At 42.9% G+C, this 25,969-nt stretch overlaps 1 protein-coding gene across 2 annotated transcripts; it reads right to left on the bottom strand.

Annotated features, from left to right (window-relative positions):
• Window positions 1–4,128: 4,128 nt before the first annotated feature.
• Window positions 4,129–25,761, bottom strand: SAG (S-antigen visual arrestin). 2 transcript variants are annotated; one of them, XM_077349310.1, is made up of 15 exons: window positions 25,658–25,724; window positions 24,458–24,526; window positions 22,197–22,344; window positions 21,720–21,780; window positions 21,171–21,215; window positions 19,896–20,089; window positions 16,197–16,256; window positions 14,759–14,826; window positions 13,684–13,819; window positions 13,011–13,095; window positions 12,381–12,453; window positions 11,908–12,045; window positions 10,905–10,982; window positions 10,205–10,228; window positions 4,129–9,043 (listed from the first exon to the last, which is right to left on the bottom strand). In XM_077349310.1, exons 3-15 carry the CDS (start codon window positions 22,305–22,307, stop codon window positions 8,971–8,973), a joined length of 1,146 nt encoding a protein of 381 aa, XP_077205425.1. In that variant the 5' UTR covers window positions 22,308–22,344; window positions 24,458–24,526; window positions 25,658–25,724; the 3' UTR covers window positions 4,129–8,970. The 2 variants fall into 2 exon arrangements, with proteins under 2 accessions (XP_077205425.1, XP_077205424.1); XM_077349309.1 differs by lacking the exon at window positions 24,458–24,526 and having other exon boundaries at window positions 25,658–25,761.
• Window positions 25,762–25,969: the final 208 nt, after the last annotated feature.

The following is a 25,969-nucleotide window of genomic DNA, read 5'->3' as shown; positions in this document are numbered from 1 at the left end:
CGCCTCGGCTCCCGCGACATCCGCCGCTGCCCGTGCCGCCGCCGCCGCTGCTGCGTCCTCGCCTCCGTCCGCGCCGTCTCCACCAGCACCGTCGCCGCCAGCGCCACCTTCGTCCTCTCGTTCCTCGCCTTCGTCTTCTCTCTCCCTCTGCGCCCTTGCGCGTGCTTCCGCCTCGGCTTCGATCTCTAGCTGAGCCCGGGCTCTGGCCAGCGCCTCAGCCGCCTCTGCCGTTGCTTGCGCGGCCGCCATGCCGTGCTCCTGCAGTGCAAACCCACCGCTCTCTCTCCGTGCACTGGTATCGTGTGCACCCCCACCGAGCACGTCCCTTAGCAGGCGTTGTGTTCGGCGTCTCTCCTCCGGATCCAGCCGACCCGAGAGGTCCTGCAGCCAGTTAGCCACCCTGTCCAGCTTGTACTGCAAGTCCTGCGTCTCACCCACAGGCTCCAGCGCGTAGCTAGGCAGTCCCAGGTGCTCCGGCCAACGTTCATCCCCAGTAGGGCGGTCGTATTTTGACAACCGCCTGCGCTGGGTGATGTGACGTTCCAAAAATTCCTCGGGTCCCGGGGTTGCCCCCGAGACAGCCCGCATCATGGCCGAGCTGTGCGGCCCCGCACCAGCGCCTTCGGCCTGGGAGAGGTCCCAATCCAGGCCCTCTCCCTGATCAGAAAAAGTATGTCCCTCGCCCTGCATTTTGCAGGTGAAAGGAGTTGTGAGATTTGACTTGATGTCAAGCGCACAGGAAACTCACAACAAAACTTATTCAAAAGAAAAATAGTTTTATTGATTAGCACTACACGCAATGGACTGAAAAGTCAAATCTGACTAGAAGCCAGATTTGCCTCAGCTTATCAATACATTTCTCCCGCCCAAAACTTGACAGTTCCCAAGGGGGGGAGGTGAGTGAGAAAAGACATATGTGAAACCAAAACAGGATTCCAAACTCCCATCCTTGAAAGAGGTAACAAACAGCCCTTTCTGCCCATAACAAGATAAGGTTAACATAACATCACTATTCTATTTTATTGCTTACAAACTACAAGGCCGGGACTAGCAGGCGCCGGGCCCCATCTAGTAATATAACTGACATGGAGGAACTCAGGCTAATTTATGACAGAGATTCTACAATCCTGACAGTTGTAAGTTGGACCCCATAAATCCAATCATCAACAAACAAGAGAGAGCTGAGATCCCCTGTGAGTTTGGTGTCCCTAGCACACCAAGGGAACATTCTACCACATCAGTAATCTTACAAATAGAATGAGTTAATTTGGTACCTAGAATGTGACGGTTTGTGGCACACGTACTAGGCATGCCACAAACCACAAATCAAAAGGAACCACAGTTCATGCCAATCCCTAGTTTTCTTTGGGTTCAATACAGTGCAGCATTTTTGTGAGTATGAAGACATGCACATGATCAGGCTGTACAACATCTTTCACCCCCTCTTAGCTACTGAAATGTCATCCTGCTACACCAGAGACGGACAGCTTTTCAGCCATGGTTACTTTTCAGTTTGTAAAAGGGTCTTAGAGAGTCTGAACTGAATCTAACTATGCAGGGTAATCCATCTCTCTGGCATCATTTTGCAATGTTAATAAAAGGTGGTAAATCAAAAAGATTGTTATTACTTCATGAAAAAGGTTAACAAGAATATGGCTAGCAAGAAAAAGTTCTTACCTTTCCTTTCCTGTAATAATTGAAATGCATTAAAAAGAAATGATAGTCTTATTGTAGAAACTTGACTAACAATATTATCTGTAAAATTAAAAGAATAAAGATCCACCTTCTAATGAGGGTGATTGGTCTTTTACATGCTGGAAGATTTGCTGCAGTGCAGCAGAACAGAAACCACAAACGGGCACTTGATAATGTGTGTCAACAGCTAGACAGACAGAGGGGCAGACTTAGTGGCTGTAGCAGGCAGAACCATCTGCCTGGAAAGGTGCCCATGTGGTCTCCTGTCAGTGCTACTGGAACATTGAGTTCCTATTAGCTGGTCAATGATTAATTTACACAGTGAGCTGATCATAACAGATAGGCCGTTGGGGGTACTTAAGACTATCAAATCAAGTGCTGGGTGCTGAAAAGGAAGCAAGAGATGATGTAGTTCAGCTTGCCTGTTTGTGATTCAGCCATTTGCACAAATCAGCATCTGAAATTTTGGATTGTCTTTAAAAGCCTCACATTTGACCATCTGGCACAGCCCAAATATGTACATGTCAGGGACGGTCTCTAGTAGTAGGGCCCTTGTGACCACCCTTGCTTATGACTCATCAGATGCATCTTAGAAAGTGATCTCTGACATATGGAAGCCTATGTTGGAATAAATGTTGATTACCTTTAATAAGCCAGTGGACTTCTGCACTCTTAAAGGAAGGTCCTGTGATTAGGGTGGTGTCAACAGGATGTTTTGCCCCATTTGCCAACCATTTCAACACAACTGACAATAGCCATTTTCTTTGTCTCCTTAAAAACCACCCTGAGCTTCCGGGGACGGCAATAAATAAATGAATGAATGAATGAATGAATGAAAGAGACTTATTATAGTTAGCAATTCATGAATGAATGAATGAATGAAAGAGACTTATTATAGTTAGCAATTCTGTTATACTAATCCCTTTGCCATGCCCTTAATATAGATAAATTAAGAATGTGTAGGTTTCCTCCTATCACTGAATGCCAGGAAGTTCTTGACCTGAAGTTTTTACTTGTTTCACTGCTATTTTACAAGCAAGGCTGCTAAAGAAAAAGTTGAGAATCTTATGAGTATATTCAAGTCATTTTGTATTTTCATCCAATATATCCCCTGCTGATACATAAGAATATAATCAGAAATGTAGAAACCATGCCACCTTTTCTAATGCACAGTGCAGTTTTCGGTTATTTTTATTTCAGTGGGTTTAGTCTGGAATAACTATGAATATATTGTACATTAAATACCCACAAGTGCCACCCCAGGCATATTCAGTGTCATCCTATTAGGAAACATCATACTTTTTTTTAAAGCCTTAAAATGCAGACTTTAATATAATCCCATGTGTCTCATATATTAAGGGCAAATAACTTACTAAATTAACTTTAAGGCAGAAATTGTTGACCAGTTCTGGAGAAAGAAGATGAACAACAGTGGAACTTGTATTTGTTATACAACAGTCCAATCCTATGCATATTTACTTAAAAGCATGTCTCACTGTATTCAGATTCCAGGTAACTGTGCATGAGATTGCCGTCCATGTTGAATTTGTTTTGGTATTGAGAAGGTGGGGTGCCATCAATATGCAGACGACACCCAGTTCTACCTCTGATTTAAGGAGCATCTTGCTTGGATGCAGCAGCTAGGTGAGAGTTGGTTGAAGCTAAATCCATCTGAAACAGAGATTATGTGGCTGGAGAAGCCCAGACAACTGGGGTAGCCACTTCTACCGACCCTTCATGGGGTCTGTCTTTCTACAGTCAATTTGGTCAGGTATTTGGGAGTATGGCTCGATTCTTTGCTCTCCATGGACAAACATGTCCTCAGTGACAAATACTAGATTTTACCATGTATGCTAGGTTCGCCAACTGACTCTCTATCTATCTTGGGAGGACCTTGCCATGATAATTCAAAAGTTACTTAGATAGTGGACTACAGTAACCAGTTCTCTGCAGGGTTTCCTTTGAAGATGCTGTGAAAGCCTCAAGTGGCTCAGAACACAGCTACCAGATCGCTGACAGGAGTGTTCTAGTCAGCACATATAACACCTACACTACAGCAGCTGTACTGGCTCCCAATTAATTTCAGGTGCCCATTCAAAGTGTTGGTACTTACCTAAACAGACTGGGACCCTCATATTTTCAGGACTGCCTCTCCTGGCATGATCCTCCCTGTCTTCTCTAATCTTCATCTTGTCCTTTATTGAAGGTCCCTGATCCACAAACTGCCCACCTCATTTCAAAAAGGGTGAGGGGCTTCTCAGAAGTGGCCCCTGTTTTGTGGAACCAGCTTTGTGGGAAGTGCCTTGTGGGAATTCCCTAGGTTCCTTAGGGCAGGGGTAGTCAACCTATGGTCCTCCAGATGTTCATGGACTACAATTCCCATGAGCCCCTGCCAGCAAATGCTGGCAGAGGCTCATGGGAATTGTAGTCCATGAACATCTGGAGGACCACAGGTTGACTACCCCTGCCTTAGGGCAAGCAAGACTGCTCTTTTTCAGGTGGCCTTTGGATGCTTGTGATCCACCAGGCAGCTGGTATGCTTCAGCTACTTCCTCACCATCCGTGCATTCTACCCTGTTTGATAGTGGATAGATTTTAATAGGAATAGATTTTTAACTATTTTATACTTTAAAGATTTTATAAAACCACTTTATATTTTAAAGATTTATTATATATTGTTACGTATTATTGGTGTATTTTATATGCAGAAAATGAATAAATGCATAAAATAAATAATGGCTAGGAGTGGTGGCATAAAAATTTAATTAATTAATTGGTGATGATGATGATGGTTAGGTTTTAAAGCTGTTGGGATATTCTTGATTTCAGTTTCACAGAACTATAGCAGCACACATAAAAGCCACGGTACTATCCAGCATGTTCAATATGAGACCCAAGGAAATAAATATTTTTTCATTTGATTTGTGTTTTTTTTTAAAGAAAATGCCAAATGTAAGCAAGCAAAGAAAAGGCAATAGGACAGAAATAGTTATGTGTTCCTGCTTTCCACAAAATCTTCTTTCAGGCTGTGGCGTGAACGTGAACAATGTACTTTTAAATAATTTATTTAACTGCATTTATATACTGCTTTCTATAAAGGCACTCAAGGTGGTTTACAATTTTAAACTCAAAGAAAGACACACAGAAAATAAAACAATGCAATCCTCTCAGACTGTTGGTGGTCTCATTAAGAGCTGATGGATTGAATTCCCTGCCCTGGACTTTTTTTTCTTCTGTGTTCCCCTCAGGGCACACAACAGCCTTAAGCATTCTTAGGACAATGGGTGAGGGAGTGACTATTGCAGCTGGATTCTCTTCAGGAGCTGATGGCCTGCGAGTCCTGGTTAAGGCTTCTCTGTGCTAGTTAACACACTACATTGCTTTACAACAACCTTCAGAATAAGCAGTTCTCCTCTGTTCCGGTTTTGACAGGTACCCATGCTTAATTCCTCAGATGAGAAGTGTTGGCACTCAAGCTTTCCTGGAAAATTCTTTGTTCAGCCAGTGTTTAAAATAAATACCAAGACTCACATTTCTCTGAACTTCAATTTTGTCACCTGGAAATTATGCTCCTTAATCTTTAGTGCACTAAACACTTGGTTGTGAAGGAAATACAATCTGCATGAACTCAGGAGCACTTTTATTTCTACTTCACACTTTGCGGAACTTGAGAGAGGTCTCAGGACTGATCTAACTGAGCCTTGATAATTAAAGTAGGTACTAAAATTCTAGGGAAGGAAAGTATTTTCTTCCAGGTCAAAACCAAGTGATATAACTTATCAATATGTTAGGAAAGTTAACCTTAATTATTATACAACACCCACAGCTCTTGATGTATAATTACAGCCAATGCCGTTCTCTTAACATTTGATAAGGGAATAATTTCAAAAATATTTGACAAATATGAAGTGTGTGGAGGATTAAATTACTGAAAGCGTCCATGTAACACAGGTACCCTGAGGCTTTTCCATGGAATTGCAATGTACCTCAACATTTACCAGCAAATACACAATGGTCACAACATTTGGACTAGCAAACAAAGGCTGGGGCATGACTGGCAATCTGTATAATTTTGACAATGTTTACTCTCCCTACAGTTCTTATGCTATGGTGACATACAGAGATTCTTTTCATCTTACTCATAAATGACTGCAATGCATCAGCAATGTTGCCAAAGAGAGAGAATCAGTTCTCCTGAAGAAGATGGATATGTTGGAGTGGGGCACTGTACTCCACTGAAATCCCTGTCCTCCCCAGGCTGTATCCCTGAATCCTCAGGAGTTTCCGAACCCAACCCCCACATCCCCTGCCAGTGCCCAGGGAGTACCTGGCAACCTCAGCCCAAAGTGATTGTCGGAATAGCTTAGAAAATAATTGAATAACGGTAAAATAAGAAAACAAGACCATAAAACACACATAAAGCAATATTCAATGAATATTTTTTTTTGCACCATGAATAATCAAGCAGGCACAAAACAATTTTAAACTAGTCGATGTCTATAGAAGGATATAGTAAAACATCTGGGTTACAAAAATGATGAGTGAGCCACAAAATCAAATCAGCCACCAGATGAAAAGAGCAAAGAGATGACCACAAGCCAGAAGCCTGAGCAAATTTTCATCTGATTCTGAAAACTCAAGAGAAATGCTGTCAAGTAAAAGCTCAGTGGATGCTGTTCTATCATAGGAAGGGCCGAGGTGTGACCCTCTTAGCATCTTTGTATCATAGGTATTCCCAGCATGGATGAGTTGCCTGGGATTCTTCCTGAAGCAGCCTTTTGACTCATGTGCTTTTTTCTTGCTTTTGTGGTTTCCACATGAGCATTCTCAAGTGCTCTGCTCACAGACACTAACTCAGACTCAACAGCAATAAATCTAAGTGTTCAACCTTTCTTTGCATAGCTTCCACCAAAGAATACAGTAAAGCTCTCAAAATAAATTGTGTAGACTAAAAATGCTCTGCAATAAACATCTGGGGCTTGAGCCAGTCAAACAAAGGCATAAGGACTCCTTTGTGGGTGCCATAATGTTCAGCAGAGCCCTGTTTTCCCTCTCCACATGTCACCAATGAGAATAGATGGGCAATGCAACAGGACACTGCAGGGAATCAGAGGTGCCTGACTGTGCATCTTCCAAATCCCCATATGTCCTCCCCCTCCCATATCTTATTATTTGCATGGAACAGAGAGGAATGACTTAAAAGAGATGGGTACTTCATAGAGTCCGTGGAACACTCCCATTCTTTTCCGTGCTCTTTTTTTGCAAATTGGGACAGCAAGGGATTGTTAACAAAGCTGTGTGGAAACAACAATGATGGTTTTAAAACACATTTTTACAGAGTTTCTTATTCAAGTTTTCAACATTGGTTCAGGCTTTTGGCCTAGTAAAATGGCCCAGTAAAGAGGCCTTGCAAAACAAAAGTTTTTCCGCCCCTGAAACAGAGCAAGCTATTAGAAGCTACAGAGACACTGCACGTGGTGGACATGTAGTAGAGCCCGGAAATTCTGGGTACAGGTACATACTTGTATACAAAAGACCTTAGACTAATATATGTTTGAGATCTGAAGCATTTTTGTTGGGTCTGATTGAAATGAATCATGGCACTCTGTTTGGATATATGACAACAGGAGCAAGAACTCTATATGCACAGAACTGGAAAAACACAACACAAATTTACCCACAATAGAAGACTGGATAGTCAAATTGTTAGAATGGCTGAAATGGCAAAGCTTACTGCTTTGGTTTGAGAAAGATCACCATCTGCTTTTGTGACACAATGGAAATCTTTTATTGATTTTCTACAGGGAAGGGAAAAAATAGATGGACAATCTGTGGATTTGAAGATTAAAGCATGTATATATTTGACTTTGTATACTGAAAAGTGACTAATGATCAGAGGGTGGACAAGACTTAATTTCACTAGCAGTACAGTAAAATAATGATGTATCAAATACCAACTAATGTAATCCTATATTGTAATGTAAAAGATATATGATGTCTGTACTTTGTTCTTTTTCTTATAACCTTTTTCTAAGTTGTTGTATCCTATATTGAAATTTTAAAACCCCTTTTTTAAAAAAAGCGACACAGAGAAGAGAGCTGGGAGGTAATCCTACTGCTGGTCAGACCTGGTAGCTCCAAGGACATGGGATAGGGGAGAGTTCTTACTAGCACCTGAAATCATGAGTGGGAGAGAGGTCTTTATTCATTTGAACTCAACAAACCTGTACAACATCCTGTTGACAAGCCCTCCAAATGGTCACATCATTACCTTAGCAACATCTCTGGTGTTTAGATTGCGTAATTTGCCCTATCCCTGATTGGCTGATTAGAAGCAGGCCAGCCCTCGTCCTGGGGTATAAAATAAAGGTCTTCATTCTAGTTATTTGCTACAGGCTATGTGATGGCTGCCAGCCAGGAGGGCTTCAGTAAAGCCATTGCTGCAAGTACTGAGTGGACCATTGTGTTGGGCCACAGGACACTGCCTCAGACATTTGCTGTGACTGACCCTGGGCTTGGATTAGCCTGGGCGCTGTTTTGGGTGATGTGTCTTGGTTAAGGTGACCAGATTGTCCCACTTTTGGAGGGACATCTGGGGGTACTTATGTTGAAATCAAACATTATATATTACAATACTATTTTTGCATTCTATGCGTTCTATGAAACGTTTTGTTGCTCCATATAGACCAAATTTTTAATCAAGAACCCCCCCGTCAATGGTGTCCCACTTTACCAATGTTGAAATCTGGTCACCTTAGTCTTGGTTGTTGGCTGAACTTGAATATGCAGAGAAAGCAGAGCACCAGGCTGCTTAAAGTAGTTTATCTGGAAAAAAACCAAGGTTGTATAGCAAGAGAGAGGAGAGGTACCTAACTAACTGTTAGAGGATGTCTGCAGTCATTCTGTTGTTCAACAGCTGTTTTGGAGCCATTGAACTGTGATGTTACGTGTAAGCACAGTGCCAAATTACTTCTCCCTGCAATCTCCTGTTGAGTGCCAATGTTGCATTAGCAATCATTTCAGGAACACATGGGCTCTCACTTGGAGGCATGCAAAGAAAATGGACAACTGTAGCCACTTTCCTTTCTGTACCACCTAAACACACTTCCCAAAGTTTTGTGTTTCAGGGCTGGATGAACAGACTCTTTTTATATTGTCTGCTTCCCACTTCAAGAGAAGAATCTTCCTTTGAGTGCTGCAGAACCAGGACGATATCATTCCAAATGTTACATGCGAAGACGGGAAAGCATGAGTTGAAAAAGAAAAGGTAATACCCTACTGACCTGTTGCATTTACCTCCTCTGGCTTAGGGTGCATGAGACGGAAGGGCAATTCCATGCCTACATCACTTTTCGATATGGAAGAAAGAAGAGAATCCATCATACTTGCCTACCAAAGAATCTCAGCTGCCTCCTACTCCGTCCTAGTATAGCCATTATACTAAACAATGAATCTATAACTAAAATACTGTATGTCACCCAGGAATCAGTCAAGAAAACCTCAATGAGAACACAATAATAGAAGGTCTAGTCCTTTAAATGATGCTTTGAAATGTCAGGGGGTACAGGGGGCATCTTTTGGAACATGTACATTCGTGCATGTCACAAGAGATGTGCCCTGGCATATACAGATTGATATTCACAACTAAAAAAAAATACAACCACTGCCAAGAGATAAAGCAGCAACTCAGAGAGAAAAGGAAGGTGGCTGAGGAGTGGAGTGGGATGAGGGCAGGCACATTAAAAATGCAGCAAGCGGTCCAGACTGCAAAAAATGCTTCAGGTACATTCCTTCCAGAAACAGCAGTGAAAAGATGGTCTGAAAAAAACATGAGGGAAACTTGGGAGGAAAACAGCAGAACAATTATGTGGTTAAGAAGCCAAGCTGCACAAAAAACTCCATATGAAAATGACCCCACTTAGCTAGTGAATGATGGATGCTTTCAGACATATTTTTTTCTCAACAGACAATAATTCTTATAGAATCATAGAGTTGGAAGGGGCCATACAGGCCATCTAGTCCAACCCCCTGCTCAATGCAGGATCAGCATAAAGCATCCAGGATAAGGATCTGTCCAGCAGCTGCTTGAAGACCGCTGGTAAGGGGGAGCTCACCACCTTCTTAGGCAGTCAATTCCACAGCTGAACTACTCTGATTGCATAATGATAGCTTTGTTCAAGTACTCATGCAAACTTGGAGAAGTTGACCAGAAGTGATAGTGGGGAGAGTATGAAAAAGAGAGAGGCAGCTTAAATTGAATGAAGCATCTTGGGCTACTGGATATTTCTTGGGAGATCTGACATGAGCTAGCAGATCTGTCTCTTTGTCTACACACGTGCTTTACATGCATATTCATAAATAAAGCAAACGTCTTTTAAAAACCATAAATCTCCAAGTATTTTCTCATGCAAAAGAAACCAAGCTCATGCACTGTTTTGTCTTGAACCTGTCAGTACTTGGGGAATGGGGGAAACACACTAGTGAAAAAGAGGAAAGACAATAGATTTACCTTGAAATAAAATCTCCTAGCAAGCTGGGAAATAAGCAAACACAAAATATAATACTTATAATATTTCCCAACAGAGATACTCTAGCCACTTGGCTATACTTCATACCTTTTTTCTAGAAAATGCAGCTCAGAGGAGATGGTTTTTAATGCTTGCTATAGTATTTGAGCCTCTTGTGGCACAGAGTGATAAGGCAGCAGACGTGCAGTCTGAAATCTCTGCCCATGAGGCTGGGAGTTCAATCCCAGCAGCCGGCTCAAGATTGACTCAGCCTTCCATCCTTCTGAGGTCGGTAAAATGAGTACCCAGCTTGCTGGGGGGTAAACGGTAATGACTGGGGAAGGCACTGGCAAACCACCCCATATTTAGTCTGCCATGAAAACGCTAGAGGGCGTCTCCCCAAGGGTCAGACATGCCCCAGTGCTTGCACAGGGGATACCTTTACCTTTATAGTATTTGTACACTATCCCATTACAATAATCTCTTTGATCCAGTTCAGCAGCTATTCTACTTATTTTGAGAACACTCAAACAAATATCAAAGTAGAATGTTTTTACCTGCTAAATATGGGATAATTATTTATGATTGGCCATAACATGTTTGAGGACCTAATGAGGATGCTCTTTTGCCTTCATTCATCCTGGTTTGACAAACAAAAGACAGACTACTTGTGATAGGTAACTAAAATACTTCCAAGCTTACCCTGAGACTGTGAGTTTCACCTTGATCTTGTAAGCAACCAGGATTCCCAAAACTGTCTTGTCTATCCCTTCTTTAATGCTATTGGGGGGAAAAATGGAGGATTGTGATTTATTATTATAATGAATAAAGATTGCTTTTAGGGGAAAATACAGACACAATCTTGTTTTTTCTACCAGAGCTTAAAACATCCTAAGAAAGCAATTTTCAATTAGGAAAACAGCATTTGAAGAGGTTAATTGTATTTTAAGCCTGTGGAGATCCAGTTTGCCTCAGGACTATGGCATCAGGGGAGGGGGTCCTGCCTTCTCCTCATGCCACAGGAAGGAGTTATTTGCCCCATTTTGGAGTTGTACATGGACAGAATGCTTCCAATGTGGTTTTCAAGTTATGGAAATGACTCCTTCCCCAGTGCCATTTCAACTCAGGAAAATGGCACCGGGGAAAGGAGAAATCCCTTTCCCATGCCATGGTCCAGAACCAAATCAGGATACCACTGCTATGTTGCTGAGGAAAACACAAGTTGGGAACCTGGACCAACGTCATTCAAAGTGCTTTGTGTAATTTATGCACGGCCGCCGAAACGGCGATTTCGGGTCACATGGAAAATGCAGAGGGGGAAGACGCGACGCACACCGGTTATGCACGGGGCGGGGCGTGATGGCAGCAAAACCCAGAGTAACCGATTATGCATGCGGCGATCCGGGCGCTGCTTCTGGTTGCACCCCGGTCACCCGGAAGCTGCGCTTTCTTCCGCATTTCACTGACGCGGCTTTTTCAGCGGCATGCACCGAAGCTCTGGCCGGTTGCAGCCGGCACTGTGCGTTATCGGTGATTTTAGTCGCCGCCATTCCACCCCAAATGTGCGTTATTCCCCCCGTGCATAATGGGTCTTAGTGAGAGCCCAATTGAATGTAAATAGGGCTCTTTTGTTTGACATGAGAGATGTTCTCTTGCCAATGCTTTCCCTTTGATTACAGCTGATGCCTTTTCTGATTGGACTCACATGGTACTGGATGCCAAGTTAGTGTCTTCATCCTTTAGCTTCCCATCCAGCGCTATGCCCCGTTTCTCTCGGTTATTTGCAAGCAAGGGCAGAATTGTCATTGTCTTCGTGAAGGTGGAGTTTGGCTGTATCTTAACCCTGGAGTGCCCATGGCATGGAGAGACAGAAGGTAATTTTTGTTCCAACCCAACAGGATCATCTACTTTCCTATCAACTTCATCTATACAAAGAAATTTATACTAGTTTTTTGTTAAGTAATGCATATCTTTCAGGTGGCATCTTTGTCACAAACTATTTACCAAGACAGAAATCAGTCCTGTTCCTAAAAACATGCCAAAGCTTACCTTAGCCAGATTGGAATCAGGAAACAACATAAGATATAGTTTTAAATCTATATATTATCAAGGACAGATAATGCAAAATAACAGGAGAAAATTAATAGTGCAAGGAAGGACAACTCATGGTATACTCACTCAGCTTCTTCCAGAGCTACTGTTTTGGTGTAAAAGTCACTGGAGTACAGTACCACGTTAGCAACTTGCACCACTGAAGAAGGAAATGGGAAAAGAATTTCAGTTCAACAGAAAGAAAAGTGGGAAACTGCAGGCAAACAAGGACGGCCTAATGGGTTGGCACTTCCCAGTATCATCCTAAATATTCAGAATGATGCTGTACATGCATCATATCTCTCTAGGCCTCTCCTCCTCCTGTCTTTGGCCTCATGTACAAAACCTGTAAACTGTTTATCTTATCAGCCAGCTGCAGAACAGTAGCATAACTTAATGAATATAATGACATGCAAGGGTTTGAATGGCTCTGGGTAATCCAGTGTTTGCAATGTCATACCTGCCTTTCAATGTATAAATCATGCTATTGATCTATAGATTCATAAAGCATGCTTAGCACACTGGTAAAGCAAAGCTAATGTTATGAAAACAAGAGGGCTGCATCAGTCACCCAGGTGAAAGAAGGCAAAGCAAAATGCCAATGGTGCAGAAGGAAAGAGAAAAATATTATTTACTGCATGCGAAATGTAAAGGGGCTTTTTTTTTTAGTGTGCTTTGGGAACAACTCCTAGTTTACAATGAAAACCCACACTGTACCTGAGACACCAATCTTCTTAACCACTTTATCGGTGTTGTTGATCACGGTCACAGTGACAGGAATTGGCTCACCATGATAAAACACCTGGAATAATTGATCTGGTTTAGCAGGAGGGCTCATCAGGTCAATGTAATAAAACTTTATTCCAACTAATTTGTCAGCAGGTCCATGTAACCACATTTTATTCCAACTAATTTGCTTGGTAGATGGGGACCTGGGCCTTACCCACACCTTGTGAAAACCAGCAGAAGCATTTATCCTTGAGTTCAAGTGTATCCTAGCATGAACCAGTGTTGCAAACAAACTCAAGACAGAAAATAGGTACACTGAAAAATTCCAGAGGACTTAAAGCATGCTCTTCAGTTAAGAAGAAGAAGAGTTGGTTCTTATATGCTGCTTTTCTCTACCCGAAGGAGGCTCAAAGCAGCTTACAGTCGCCTTCCCATTTCTCTCCCCTCAACAGACACCCTGTGAGGTGGGTGAGGCTGAGAGAGCCCTGATATCACTGCTCGGTCAAGACAGCTTCATCAATGCTGTAGCGAGCCCAAGGTCACCCAACTGGCTGCATGTGGGGGAGTGCAGAATCAAACCTGGCATGCCAGATTATAAGTCTGCACTCATAACCACTACACCAAACTGTCTCTTAAGTTCCAAGGGAAGAAAGCCCCTCACCTCTTTGCTGAGGTATGCTTTCAAGTGCAATGGCTTCTTGGAGAGGAAAAACTGCCGGGTGGTCTCTGCTTGTGGGCGAGGGCCTGACACTTCGGGGGCATGCTGCACTTTCCGGACCAGTAAGCGCACAGAGCTCCTGAGGAGCAGAAAACACAATATGACTAAGTGCAAGAAGACTGAGATGATGGCAGCCATGGGCAGCAATGGAAACTGTGGAGATGGGAATGGGGCTGTTAAACAACCGTGAAAGAGGTAGCAGGAGATATAGAAGCCAGGGAGTAGTAATATGAAAACACAATGTTAACAGTCATCAGGGTACTGGTAGAGCAATACAAAGAGAAAACCAATTCCTTTCATGTGCAGACTTTCACAAAGACTGAATGTTGGCGGTTCTGGTAGTGGGGGGTGTGTGCCTATTTTCAAAGTTTGAACCACAATCCAGTTATGCAGAAGTTCCTGGACAGATTCAGAGCAATTGAAGTGCAGTCTAAGCACACTCACACAATCTTTTAAAGCCCAATGACTACAGCAGTCTTAAGATGTTACTATGTTTAGGACTGTTCAATGCTAAAGATTTCTCTTGAATTACCCTAATTTGCTCCCTTACCAACTTTACATCCAGGCAAGTCATTGCCGTGGGCTTGAGGGATTCTGCCCGCAGAGCAGAGCTTTCTCCTGGGAGCTAGAAATTCCCCACAAGATGATGTTCCTGGGGATTCCCATTACCCCCAAACAGAATTTTGGGTGCAATTTGGGATGCCACGGAAGGCAGGGGGGAAATCATACTCCACAGGCATAAGTCCTTTGAACCCACCAAAATGTCTAGTCTCCAAGTCTCTGTGTAACTAGAGATCAATCCAACAAAAGGCAATCTGTTAACATGTTTTATATAATTCTTTTTAAAATCCACTTTTTTGTTTACACGCTTAAACAGCTAATCAAAATATTATTTGGGTTACCCAATGGTAAAAATGTATGGAAATTTAAAATAAAATGTTCAGGAAAGGTCTTTTTTATTTAACAGTTTCTCATCTTTCTCTAGTCTTCACCTACTGTCCATCAAACAAAATATTACCTCTTAAGAATTCTCTCTTCCACATTGTCTGTAGAGAAAGCTTTGACTTCGAAATCCACCCCACAGCACTGTGGAAAAAGATTGGGGTAGGGAGGAAATGCTGAGTAGGTTAAACATTTGAGAGCAAAAAGAACCCTGTCAAGAAAGAGTCTTTCAGTTAATACAAGTGCTTGAGAGCATTTCTAAAACTCCCTGTCTCTCCCCTCCGCAAGACATTGGGCTCCTCAGATAGGAACCTATAAGGGGATATTATTGTCCTCTTGCTGAATGGGACAGTGGGGTATTCACTATCACAGTGGGGTTTTCACTCTGCATGTCATCCAGTGCTACTGTAGGCAAACTTGCACTTTGCAAGCTTTCCAACCTCCGGATGGGGCCTGGAGATCCGATCTCCAGGTGAAAGAGGTCCCTTTTCCTGGAGAAAATGGCTGCCTTGTAAAGTGATTACATCCCTGCTGAGCTCCCTCCTCTCCCCTCCCCAGACCATTACCTATCCCTAAATCTACAGAAATTTCTCAACCAGAAATTGGCAACCCTAGTAGTGGGTGTCTGGTAAGATCCAAGCAGGGCAAATCCAGCCTTTTCAAGAACCTCCTGCAAAGTTTTTGAGGGCAAAGGAGCAAGCATCTCTCCCCCACCTCTTTGTTGAAGAGTCATACTGACGCTACCTAGATGACTCGTGTGAATGGAAAATGGTGGCAGAGTGCTACAAAGACCTAGCTTCCTGAACTCTAGTACCAATCATGCTACCTTCTAAGCTTGAGGTATGTTTCAAAAATAGCATGTAATAGAAACATTTTATAACCTTAAATTTATAGTCTGTTGGGCTATCTCGGTCTGCTGTGGGGTCTGCTGTGGAGGGTCTGCTAAATTTCCCCTCTAGTTGCAGTCTATTGTGTTGCTTCCTTTGTGTTTCTTATTCAATGGGACAAGGTTAATGCCAGCCTAAGACAAAACTGAACATGATTTTTGGTAATCCACCCCTGGATCCTCCCCACATTTTAAAAAGACTTAATTGCAGCACAGGGCCTTGATTTTGGTCCGGACTGCAGTGCTTAACTACTCTCTTCAATACAAAATGAAACTGGGCATTTTCTGCACCCCTCAAAAGAAGAAAAGGTAGGCACACTCTCTCTTTGTCATTCTTTTTCCTTTTTCATAGCTGGTAAGAGCGCAGTGGATCAATTGTGTTTAGCTGAGAAAGTTAGGAAGGTCACCAGGCATCATCTCTCAAGCCCAACATTTATTTGCTTTAAAACCTGGTCGCCTCCAACTGAACGACAGAAAAAGAGCTCAACTCACACCTTTGAGAGTGAGAATATATTTGCATTCTGCATTAATTTGTGGGAAATGCATTCTTCTCAAACTAGCAGTCCTGTTTCCCGAGTGTCGCCATTTTATTCCTTTCCTAATATTACTTAAATATAATTTGATGTACCTTCCCGACATCATGAGGAGCTGGTTGCAGGGAGACCGAACATGGCAGATAGTCTGGAAACTGTATGGCAAGGAAAAGTAGAAACTTAACACAAAGAATGATGGCAGCAAAGTTGGCAGCTGATACAGTTTAGTGCTCAAGGTACTACATAACCAGCAGGCCTAGAAAATGCAAGCCTGCCTCATGTCATACTCAAGAAGGTTCACTTAAAGGACTTTTTCCGATCCTTGTATTACAACACACTTCTGTAACTGCAGAGCAGCCACATTTAGTATTCCGTGTACAGATCTCAAAAAAGAAGAGCTGGGGTTTTGTACTCTTTTGTACTTTTTGCTACCTGAAGGAGTCTCAAAGCAGCTTACAATGACCTTTCCCTGTAACAGACACCCTGTGAGGTAGGTGAGGCTGAAAGACCTGTGACTGGCCAAAATTCACCCAGCCAGCTGCATGTGGAAGAACGGGGAATCAAACCTGGTTCTCCAGATTAGTGGCCGTTGCTGTTTAACCACTACACCAAGCAGGCTCTCTTAGAGCTAGAAAAAGGCTATCCTACTAATCAGCATGTTGGAGTGCAGCTTCACCTTCCTAACCTGGAAAGCCTAAAGAATGGAGGGCTTTGCAGTGCATGGCAAATGACTAAGGGAATATGACAAAAGTTTATACAATTATGCATGGGATGAAGAGAGTGAATAGAGAGGCTTTAAAAGGATACTAGGGGCCGTTCCGCATTCGTCCAAAATAGCACAATGGTTACTAATTGAAATCGCTACAGTTTTGCCATTATGCACAACGTCGTTGACAATCTGCAACACTAGCAGGAAAGTTCTGTGCATTACCATTGTTGCGGTTTCTACAAAGTCCCTCCCCCTGGCTCTCTCCTCTGATCTTCCGGCGAAGCGATCGCCATTTTTTTTTCTCCGAGCGAGCGGAGATCAACGCACCAGCGAGCCTTCGTTTACCCAGCGAGGCTTCCCTGGCTGCAGCCCCTCTGTTTAAAGTCACCAAGCACAAGCATCGCAGAGGCCCGTTTGCTGGTTTATTTTCACTTTATTTTTCACACTGTTTTCGGCCGAAAATTGCGTCCGTGAGGGGGGGAAATTTTTTTTTCCACTCGGGGGGAGCGTGGCAATGATGAAACGGCAGCTCAAACACCACCTGCTAGCTGGATGGGTCTCTCCGTTGCAATGAATCAATGCATATTCGTTGCAACGGGTGTGCTTTTTTAAAAAAAAAAACCTTCCTTAAAGGGAAAGGGGCTGTTTGGGAGCATGATAACGGCCGCCCATTGGCTGCTTGACGGCCAGGGGCGGGACACAGCTTAGCAATAGCACTTCCTGGCTAGCGATTTTTGCAGAGACCGGAACCCTGTGGGAAACGATAGAAACGCAACTGGATTCCACTACAAAGTGGATCCATACCAGTCTGGCTTCCGTCCTGGCCATGGGGTGGAGACTGTGCTGGTCGCCCTGACAGATGATCTCCGGCGCCAGCTGGACCGGGGCGGGTCGGCCATTCTCGTGCTATTAGACCTGTCAGCCGCATTTGATGTGGTTGACCACGAGCTCTTGGTTCACCGCCTCGCTGATACTGGGATTGGAAGGGTGGCTCTTAAATGGCTATCCTCCTTTCTAGAGAACAGATCACAGAGGGTCGCTGTGGGGGAGGAGTTATCCGACTCCTTTGCACTCCCATGTGGGGTGCTCTCCCCCACGTTATTTAACATCTATATGCGTCCCCTGGCTCAGCTGGTACGGAGTTATGGGCTTGGGTGTCACCAGTACGCTGATGATACCCAGCTCTATCTCTTGATGGATGGCCGGCCAGATCTCCCCCCAGAAAAATTCGCCAGTTGTTTGGAAGCAGTGGCTGGATGGATCAGGAAGAGCCGCCTGAGACTCAACCCCTCTAAGACGGAGGTCCTTTGGCTAGGCCGAAGGGAGCAGGAACAGGAAGCGCGTCTTCCCTGCCTGGACGGGGTACAATTGTCATCTGTGCCCCAAGCCAGGAATTTGGGAGTGATTCTGGATGCCTCACTTTCCATGGAGGCCCAGGTCACTAAGGTAGCCCGGACGGCGTTTCTCCATCTACGCCAAGCTCGGCTACTAGCGCCCTACCTGCCCCCGGAACACCTGGCCACTGTGATCCATGCAACGGTTACTTCTAGATTAGACTTCTGTAACTCGCTCTACGCGGGCCTACCCTTGTCTCTAACCCGGAAGTTACAGCTGGTACAGAATGCAGCTGCACGGGTCCTCACTAAATCATCTTGGAGGTCCCATGTTCAGCCTCTGCTGAAGCAGCTGCACTGGTTGCCAGTTTGTTTCCGGATCAGGTTCAAGGTTTTGGTACTAACCTTTAAGACTATACGCGGCTTGGGTCCTGCATACTTGAGGGACCGCCTATCTCCTTATGCCCCCCGCAGGGCACTTCGCTCTGCGGGTAAGAATCTGCTGATGATCCCAGGACCCCGGGAGGCACGCCTGGCCTCGACAAGGGCCAGGGCCTTTTCGGTCCTGGCCCCTACCTGGTGGAATGAGCTCCCTGAAGAGCTGCGGGCCCTGTCGGAGCTCTCTGAGTTCCGCAGAGCCTGCAAAACGGAGCTCTTCCGCCAGGCGTTTGTCTAAGGCCGGGTGATGGCCCGGGGCTAAGATCGGACCCCTCTCCCCGGAGGGGGGAGGCCAGTACTAAACTGACCTGGTTCCCCAGAGTGTTCCATCCTATGCCCAATTATCCTCCGTTCCCTTCTGCTCATCCAGTGGGCCTGTACGGGAATAGTTTTAATCGCCATCATTGTGACTTAGTCATTGTTTTAATGGGGTTTTAATGGGGAATTTTAATGGTTAATATATTGTATTTGTATTAAAATGTTGTGAACCGCCGCGAGCCGGTTTCCGAGAGCGGCGGTCATACAAATCAAATAAATAATAATAATAATAAAAAGGCAGGTATGCGTTACGCCGAATTCCACTATTTAAAATGGCGATTTTTCGTTCAGCAAACAATTTGCTACATGGATCCCGATGCGGAATGGCTCTAGATAAATTCATGGAATCAATGGCTATTTACCATGAGAGCTAAATGGATACAGATTTTCTGCTAACTAAACACCCTTCTGCCAGGAATACAACTTTCCTGCCTTTGTTCCTTCTGCAGCTACCCATTGAGCTCCGTGAAATGCTGCTTTTAGGGGACAGGGAACCCTCAGGAATGGCATGCGGTGGAAGTAAAGAGTCTGTATCAAGAGGATGGGATTGGCAGAAGTTACATCTCCACTTCCAGTAGACTGGACCCCTCAGGGTTCAGAGACAATATATTTCTGATAACCAGTGACTGATGGGGGGAGAGCCAATAAAAGCATAGAATGGGTCTGTGTCCTGCTTGTAGGCTTTCTAGAACATTTGTTAGAGTAGTGTGGGAAGCATAATGCAGGAGTAGATGGATACTGATCCAATCCAGCACGGTGTCTCTTACATTTCTTCAGGTGACCATATTTTAAAAGCTAGGCTCTAGAATCAACAACTGCTGGATATGAAGTAGCTTAAACAGCTGCTTTATTTTTTTTTTTTTGGGGGGGAAGCAGATGTAAGAGACACCTAGATAGAAAAGTAAAGATGAATATATTGTCAATCTGTTTTCTGATCAACTTTTCAAACCCAATACAAAATGTAAAACAAAGAAACAAACCCTCAGAGTACTTACAGTTAAGAAAAATGGATATGCATTTTCTCCCAGCTTACTCAGTAGACATGTCTGCAAGTCAGAACTTGGTCGTTGCTTTTCTAGTGATGGATACACCTGTGTCCTAGAGAAATACAGGTCCTTCCGGAAAGTGAGGCCCATAATATCAATATCTTCTTGCCCATATCGAAAAGCACAAGTGAGTGTCACATACACTGTGGAGACACACGGAATGTTACAGATTTCATGCCTGATGTGCTATAAATATTGCCGTTTCATCCAGAAGGTGCACTTAGAGCTCTGAGAGTGGCCATTTGCAAGCTGTGGCTGTACTAAGAGTAATTTTTTTTAGAGTAACAAACACGTTCCTACACTCACACTACACAGTGAAAAGTACCAGAGCTATGGATAGCTATCTTGGGGAAGACAAAATGTTAGCTAACTTGAAGGATATAAATTTCAGGACCCAGTTAAATAAAATCTAATCCCAGCAGTGATGCCTCAGTTACTGTCTCATATTCAAGTTCTCATATTCTAGGGGAGGTAAGTGAAAGGGTAGCCTTTCAGCAGTATTTGAGAGTGGTGTGGTCGGGGCAGAGTGTGGCTTCTTGCTGTTTCCTGGCCTCTGCTGTCGGTCAGGACGCCAGTGAAAGCCAGGGCCAGGGTGGAGTGCACCAACTCTGTCCTCCAGTGGGGAAAAGCGCTCACCTCATTGGGGGCATGCTCCCCTCCCCAGTGAGGGCCAATCAAAGATGCACATTGTTGGAAGGACCCATTACTTTTTATGTGGTATGACTGTTGTGATTTAGAATGTAGGCCTGTAGAGTAAGAAATAGCAGGGCTGAATGGGTGATTTTAGTGTGCTGTGATTGGATGGTAACTGTACCCTAGGGGATGGCATTGATTGCTTTGTTCAGAGAGAAGGAGAAAATTGTGTGTGTGTGTGTATGTATTGAGAAAAGAGAGACTACAGGCTGTAAAGTGCTGTGAGAGTAATATGTGCTCTTTGTGGAAGTTATGAGGAAACTAAGCCTGTGTGGAAGTTATAAGCCTAAGAGGCTAATGAGGAAATTAAACTTTATACAAGTTATTAAATGGACTCTGGGAATGGTAGAGGACAGGAAGGCCTGGAGGATCATTGTCCATGGGGTTGTGATGGGTCGGACACGACTTTGCACCTAACAACATAACAACAACAACAACAAGTTATTAGCCTAAGTGGCAGGTGGGGAAAAAATAGCAGCACACTGATATTTTGCGCAATAATTGCTAACACAACTAGGTAAGCTGTTTGACCTTTTTTCTCCTTGACAATTTCGGGATCCACCAGTACTACACCATCTGCAGAATAAACAAAATAAACAAAAAATAAACAAAATAAACAAAATAAACAAAAAAAGAAAGAAAACCACTCTAAGTCACAGGATACTCGGCCTCTTTAATAGCCTTTTCCAACCTTTTGACTGTGGAGGTACCACTAAAATGTTTTTCAGGTTTTGTGGTACCAGGAAGTGATGGTAGCTGGCCACTCCTCCATGCCATGCCCCCAGAAGTGAGAGGAGCCTTGGGCGGCCAAAGTTTATATGGCTGGGGCCCATCCCATCCCCTCCAGAATCCTCATTGATCACTTTGGGAAGGGGTGGGTTCCTGTCCAAATAAGGGTAGAATTTAAAAAAAAACTTTTTCTTTCACAGGTTGGGAGGGCTCTCCCTAGTCGCCATTTTGAAAAACCCTTGCCATGCTACCATTGACAGGACTTTGAGGTACCGTATGGTATCTTGATACTATGGGTGGGAAACCCTACTCTGTAAACTGAAAAGAAGCCTGCAGCCAAACTGAGCTCACCTACAGGTTCCACATCATCAACGTGGTCAATGAAATCTCGCTTTCCCAGGTAAATAGTGACCTGTAAGATTTAAGAAATCATGACTGAACAAGATCACCCCAAAAACTCACTAAACTCAGCATACAAGGATGTAATGTGATTCTAACAAAGTATCAAAATTGAAGGGGCATCTCTGAGCCATTCTAGCTGCTCAAGACCCTGACTCAATACTCAAAGTATGCTAAACCTATACAGCTAAGATATAGGAGAACTTTGGCAGGTACAGCTGAGAAAAGCTGCAGTTCCACAGTCCCTTCCCCTCCCTCAAACAAGCCTCATAGTTTTTTGTATGTAGAGACCCTAAAGAAAACATTTTGCTTCTACATCAATAATAAAGAACAAAGCTTGTTTGCATGCCTAGCAAGGAAGCATCAGCATAAAGGTTGCCATCTTTCAGGCAACTACACATAAGGAGAATCACTTGCTGTGCTACTTACTCCTTTGTCACGAGAGATCTTCTTGTAGATAACATGTGTTTGAGCAGACATGGTGTTCTTCACTGAGATCTGGGAAACAGAGACCATCTTTGGAGGTTCAGGGCAGCTCATCTCTACAGTTATATGCCCTGGTAAGAATGAAGCTTTCCTATATCCAGATAAGACCAGTGTCAGCAAAGCCATGGGAGGCATAAGAATAGCTATATTTAAACAGGATTAAAAATTAATAACTTTGTACAACACATCAAACACCAACCGATTAGATATAGATTCAAGTCTGCTATCTGATTAGAATGGATACTTTAGGATTTCCATGTCCTCCTTTTTCTTGTTATTTTTTTGCTCTCTCTGGTAACAGTGCTTTCTTCTACCATCTTTTTAAATGCTGGGCATTCAAGTGACAGCTGTTGGGACACAGCCTTGCCACTGAAGACTTTTCCTTTTCATTTGTAGGAAGGTCTCTTTTGCAAAGAACAAATGCATGGCCTCCATATTTATTTATTTATTTTATTTATTTTTATGCCCCCACACATAACAGGGCATCTTGTGGTGGTTTACATCACAAAACCCAGTAAAAATTACAATATAAAAGTCCATGAAAACCCCTTAAACAATACAAGCAAAAGTAGAAATAAAAATAGCAATAGATGGCATTAATTCCTTAACTTCTCAAAAAACAGTGGTTGTTTCAGCCAATGATCTGAATAGATGACCCAGTTAATCCTATTATTCCAAGATGTTAAAGTAATCTTTCCTCTAGAAAGAAAATTCAAGATAACTGATCCTTTCCCAGCCTCCACCCCCTCACAAAAAAACTCTTTTGGGGAAGACATTCAAGACAATTCAAAATGGGTTTGAAGGACCGCTTGATGTCTTGCATTAATGGCAAAAGCACCATCCGAAAGGTGCCTCATGGCACTTGAGCGGCCACTATCCACATCCTGTTTTCAATGGTGTCATAATTATTGGAATTGGGAATCACTGTTTCCCAAGGACTATGGTAGCTATTGGCCCTAGCGATTAATATTAATTGGGCAACAGCAATTTTTTTTTTGCAGCATGATTTGTTGCTAATTTAGCTGTGTTCTGTAGCCCTTTCACTATAATTCCAGGATCTCAGCCAGACCTTTTAATATCTTTTCATTAAAGGCTATCCATGTTTACGAGATAACATTTGGAGTTACGCCATATATTCTCATGCCAGATTTTGATGGGTCTGTGATGACGATAAAGTATTGAGAAGAAATAAAAGAGAAAAACAACAAACAGTGTAATGCTTTTAGAATGCACCCAGTAGGAATAAGAGATTATAGTGAACACGTTGGTTCTAATCAAATCTCATCGATTTCAAACATACTGTAACACTGGCCCTGGGCAATGTTTTCTGAAAGTGGCTTCAGTCTATATCAAATAAAATGAACTGTGCAGTGGGACAGTAAAGGTATTCTGCTGCTCACAATCCTCACCTGCCAAGGGTCCATGCATACAATTACTGGAATACAAAAGTTGGGGCAAATAATGGATGAAATTAGCATGTCCTGGAAGATGACGAATTATAAAGATATTCATTGCTTGCTTTTGGAATAGATTTGCTTGGAACAATAAGCATTTGCTGATATTTTACTGATTGATTATAACGTGAAAATAGAAAACAGGAAAGATTGGCTGTTAGAATGTTAAATACAAGGATTTGGTTAATTCGGCTACATAATTTCAACATCTATTCAAGACATGTAACCCTTTAAAATTTTGATCACATTAAGAATCATGGAATTTTATTTATAAAATTATAAATTAAGCTTAAAGTTGCTGACAGTACGAAAGGTTATTATCATATCTAATCAACTGGGGCACATTCTCCCCCCTCCCAACCAATAACAAGCCTTGTTTACACCAATGAACTCCATCTTATGTCTTTTATTTAAAAGCGCATAGATAGATATTACATAAGCAAAAATTGCTTCTGAATTTACCTATATTTTAAACAAACATAGCACAACAATTTACAGCAAACTATAGGAATAAACTCTGATCCCTTTCCCAAACTTGGTCCATGCAGTTCTACAACGAAGTATTTCAGTATTGGTGAGATTTTTTCTATATTTACAATGATACAAGAGTGAGTTCTCCCTCTCCCAGTACAGGAGCAGGGTGGTTCAAGCTCATCATAAGATTGTTATGAGATTATAAGATTGTTTTTTTAAAAAGCATTGCTGCACTCGAAAAACTGGGAATGAAAAAACTATGGAGCAATCAAATACCTGTTTATTATTTAGAAATTAAACCTCACTGAATTCAATGGCTAGGAATATTGCATTAAATGGCCACATCTGCAATAAAAAGAAATACCTGTCAGGATTCCAAATGCCCCCAAAGCCAGCAGAGGTGAGAGAAAGTTCCAGCAGTAAAACAAAGACACCTTCTAACTTATTATACAGGGCTGAATAATCCAGACACAGATGTGTTTGACTTGACTTTCCTTTCTATATAAAGGTGAAGCATTATCTCTTTCAGTGGCTAGGGTGGCAACTTGCAGTAGACTGAAGCTTAGGTTTTGGCTTTTCAACTATAAATCCAAACACAGGTGTTATACCTGGATTAGCGGATCAGAATCTGGTAAAACCGGCAGTGCTGGTGGGCATTACCTTAGAGACCGTGGTCCTACAATGTCAGGCTCCCTGATTTCATAAAGCACAGGGACAACACAGAGAAGATTTAGCAAGGAGGTTATTGAAAGCAGCTTTGTTTTAAATCTCTACATCTCCTCCTTACTAGGGATGAAAACCATCCAGCCTGCTAATGAGCTAAAGATAAAGCACTGTTTGTACACCATTGATTTTGTAAACATATCTTTTTCAGAGCACAGGCATTGCATAGAACCATAGATGCATCTGTGCTGGCTAGCGTCTAACCAAAATCCATCCTATTTAGAAGATGACTTATCTATTGATGTCCCAGTCTTTTTACTCTAGCTGAAAGCCCACCATTAGGATAGACAGTTACAATACTCTCTAATCACACTTGATATAAAGGAGCTGCAGAAGGTGCAAATCATGCCCAGGATTGCAGGGAAATTTCAAACTGTGGGCTCATCCAACCTTAAAGAAAACACAATTAAATCAATATGGCTAACCAGAGTCTTTTAAACAGAAGGTAGCCGGGGAAATAAATGCATCAACAAAACAATTTGCTATTGTTAAAAAAAAAAATCTTTCTACAGCCAAATGAATTTAGACCAACATATCTATCAGTGGAAAATTGTCTCTCTCTGCTAGTCTCTCAGCTACCATTATGACAGGCAGGTGTAATAATCTCAAAACCCAAAGATGCTGCCACACAGTCTCTGCAAAAACAAAACAAAAGCTCCAGACATCTTGTAGTTACTATGAGCGATCTTGCTCCTCTCGAGGTAATGTCCGGATTCTTAGCTCTTTCCACACCCCCAGGCTTTTCAGATTTACCTGTTTCTCTTCTTGTCCTTCAGCTTCACCAGCTACCATTCACTGCTCCCTTTTCCCCCCTCCTGGCTTCTCCAACATTCCATGCCACTCCTTCCTTGTTCGTCTCCCCCCCCACCCCCCAGTCCGAGGATACATACAAAACCAACCCTGTCACTAATAAGAAGGGTACGGCCTGTGGAAAGGTTTAAGAATAAAGTGATTGGTACCAATACATCGTGGTTTGAATACTTGTAAGCCACTTAACATGGTTAATGTGATAATACAAACGAATTTCCATTCAAATGAAGAAAGCCTTTCGATAACACAAAGCAT

Source organism: Paroedura picta, chromosome 8 (genome assembly GCF_049243985.1).
Source record: "Paroedura picta isolate Pp20150507F chromosome 8, Ppicta_v3.0, whole genome shotgun sequence".
Taxonomy (NCBI): Eukaryota; Metazoa; Chordata; class Lepidosauria; order Squamata; family Gekkonidae; genus Paroedura; species Paroedura picta.
The sequence above is the reverse complement of the archived record's forward strand: the minus strand, read 5'-3'. Positions and strand labels throughout refer to the sequence as shown.

What these genes read in the sequence shown, in the direction of transcription:
- SAG (XM_077349309.1), bottom strand. Translation starts at nt 22,307, where the DNA reads ATGAGCTGCCCTGAACCTCCAAAGATGGTCTCTGTTTCCCAGATCTCA. An exon ending in AGATCTCTCGTGACAAAGGA is followed by an intron (nt 21,781 to 22,196) that starts GTAAGTAGCACA and finishes TAAATCTTACAG; the next exon opens with GTCACTATTTACCTGGGAAA. An exon ending in CTAGGAGATTTTATTTCAAG is followed by an intron (nt 9,044 to 10,204) that starts GTAAATCTATTG and finishes CATATCGAAAAG; the next exon opens with TGATGTAGGCATGGAATTGC.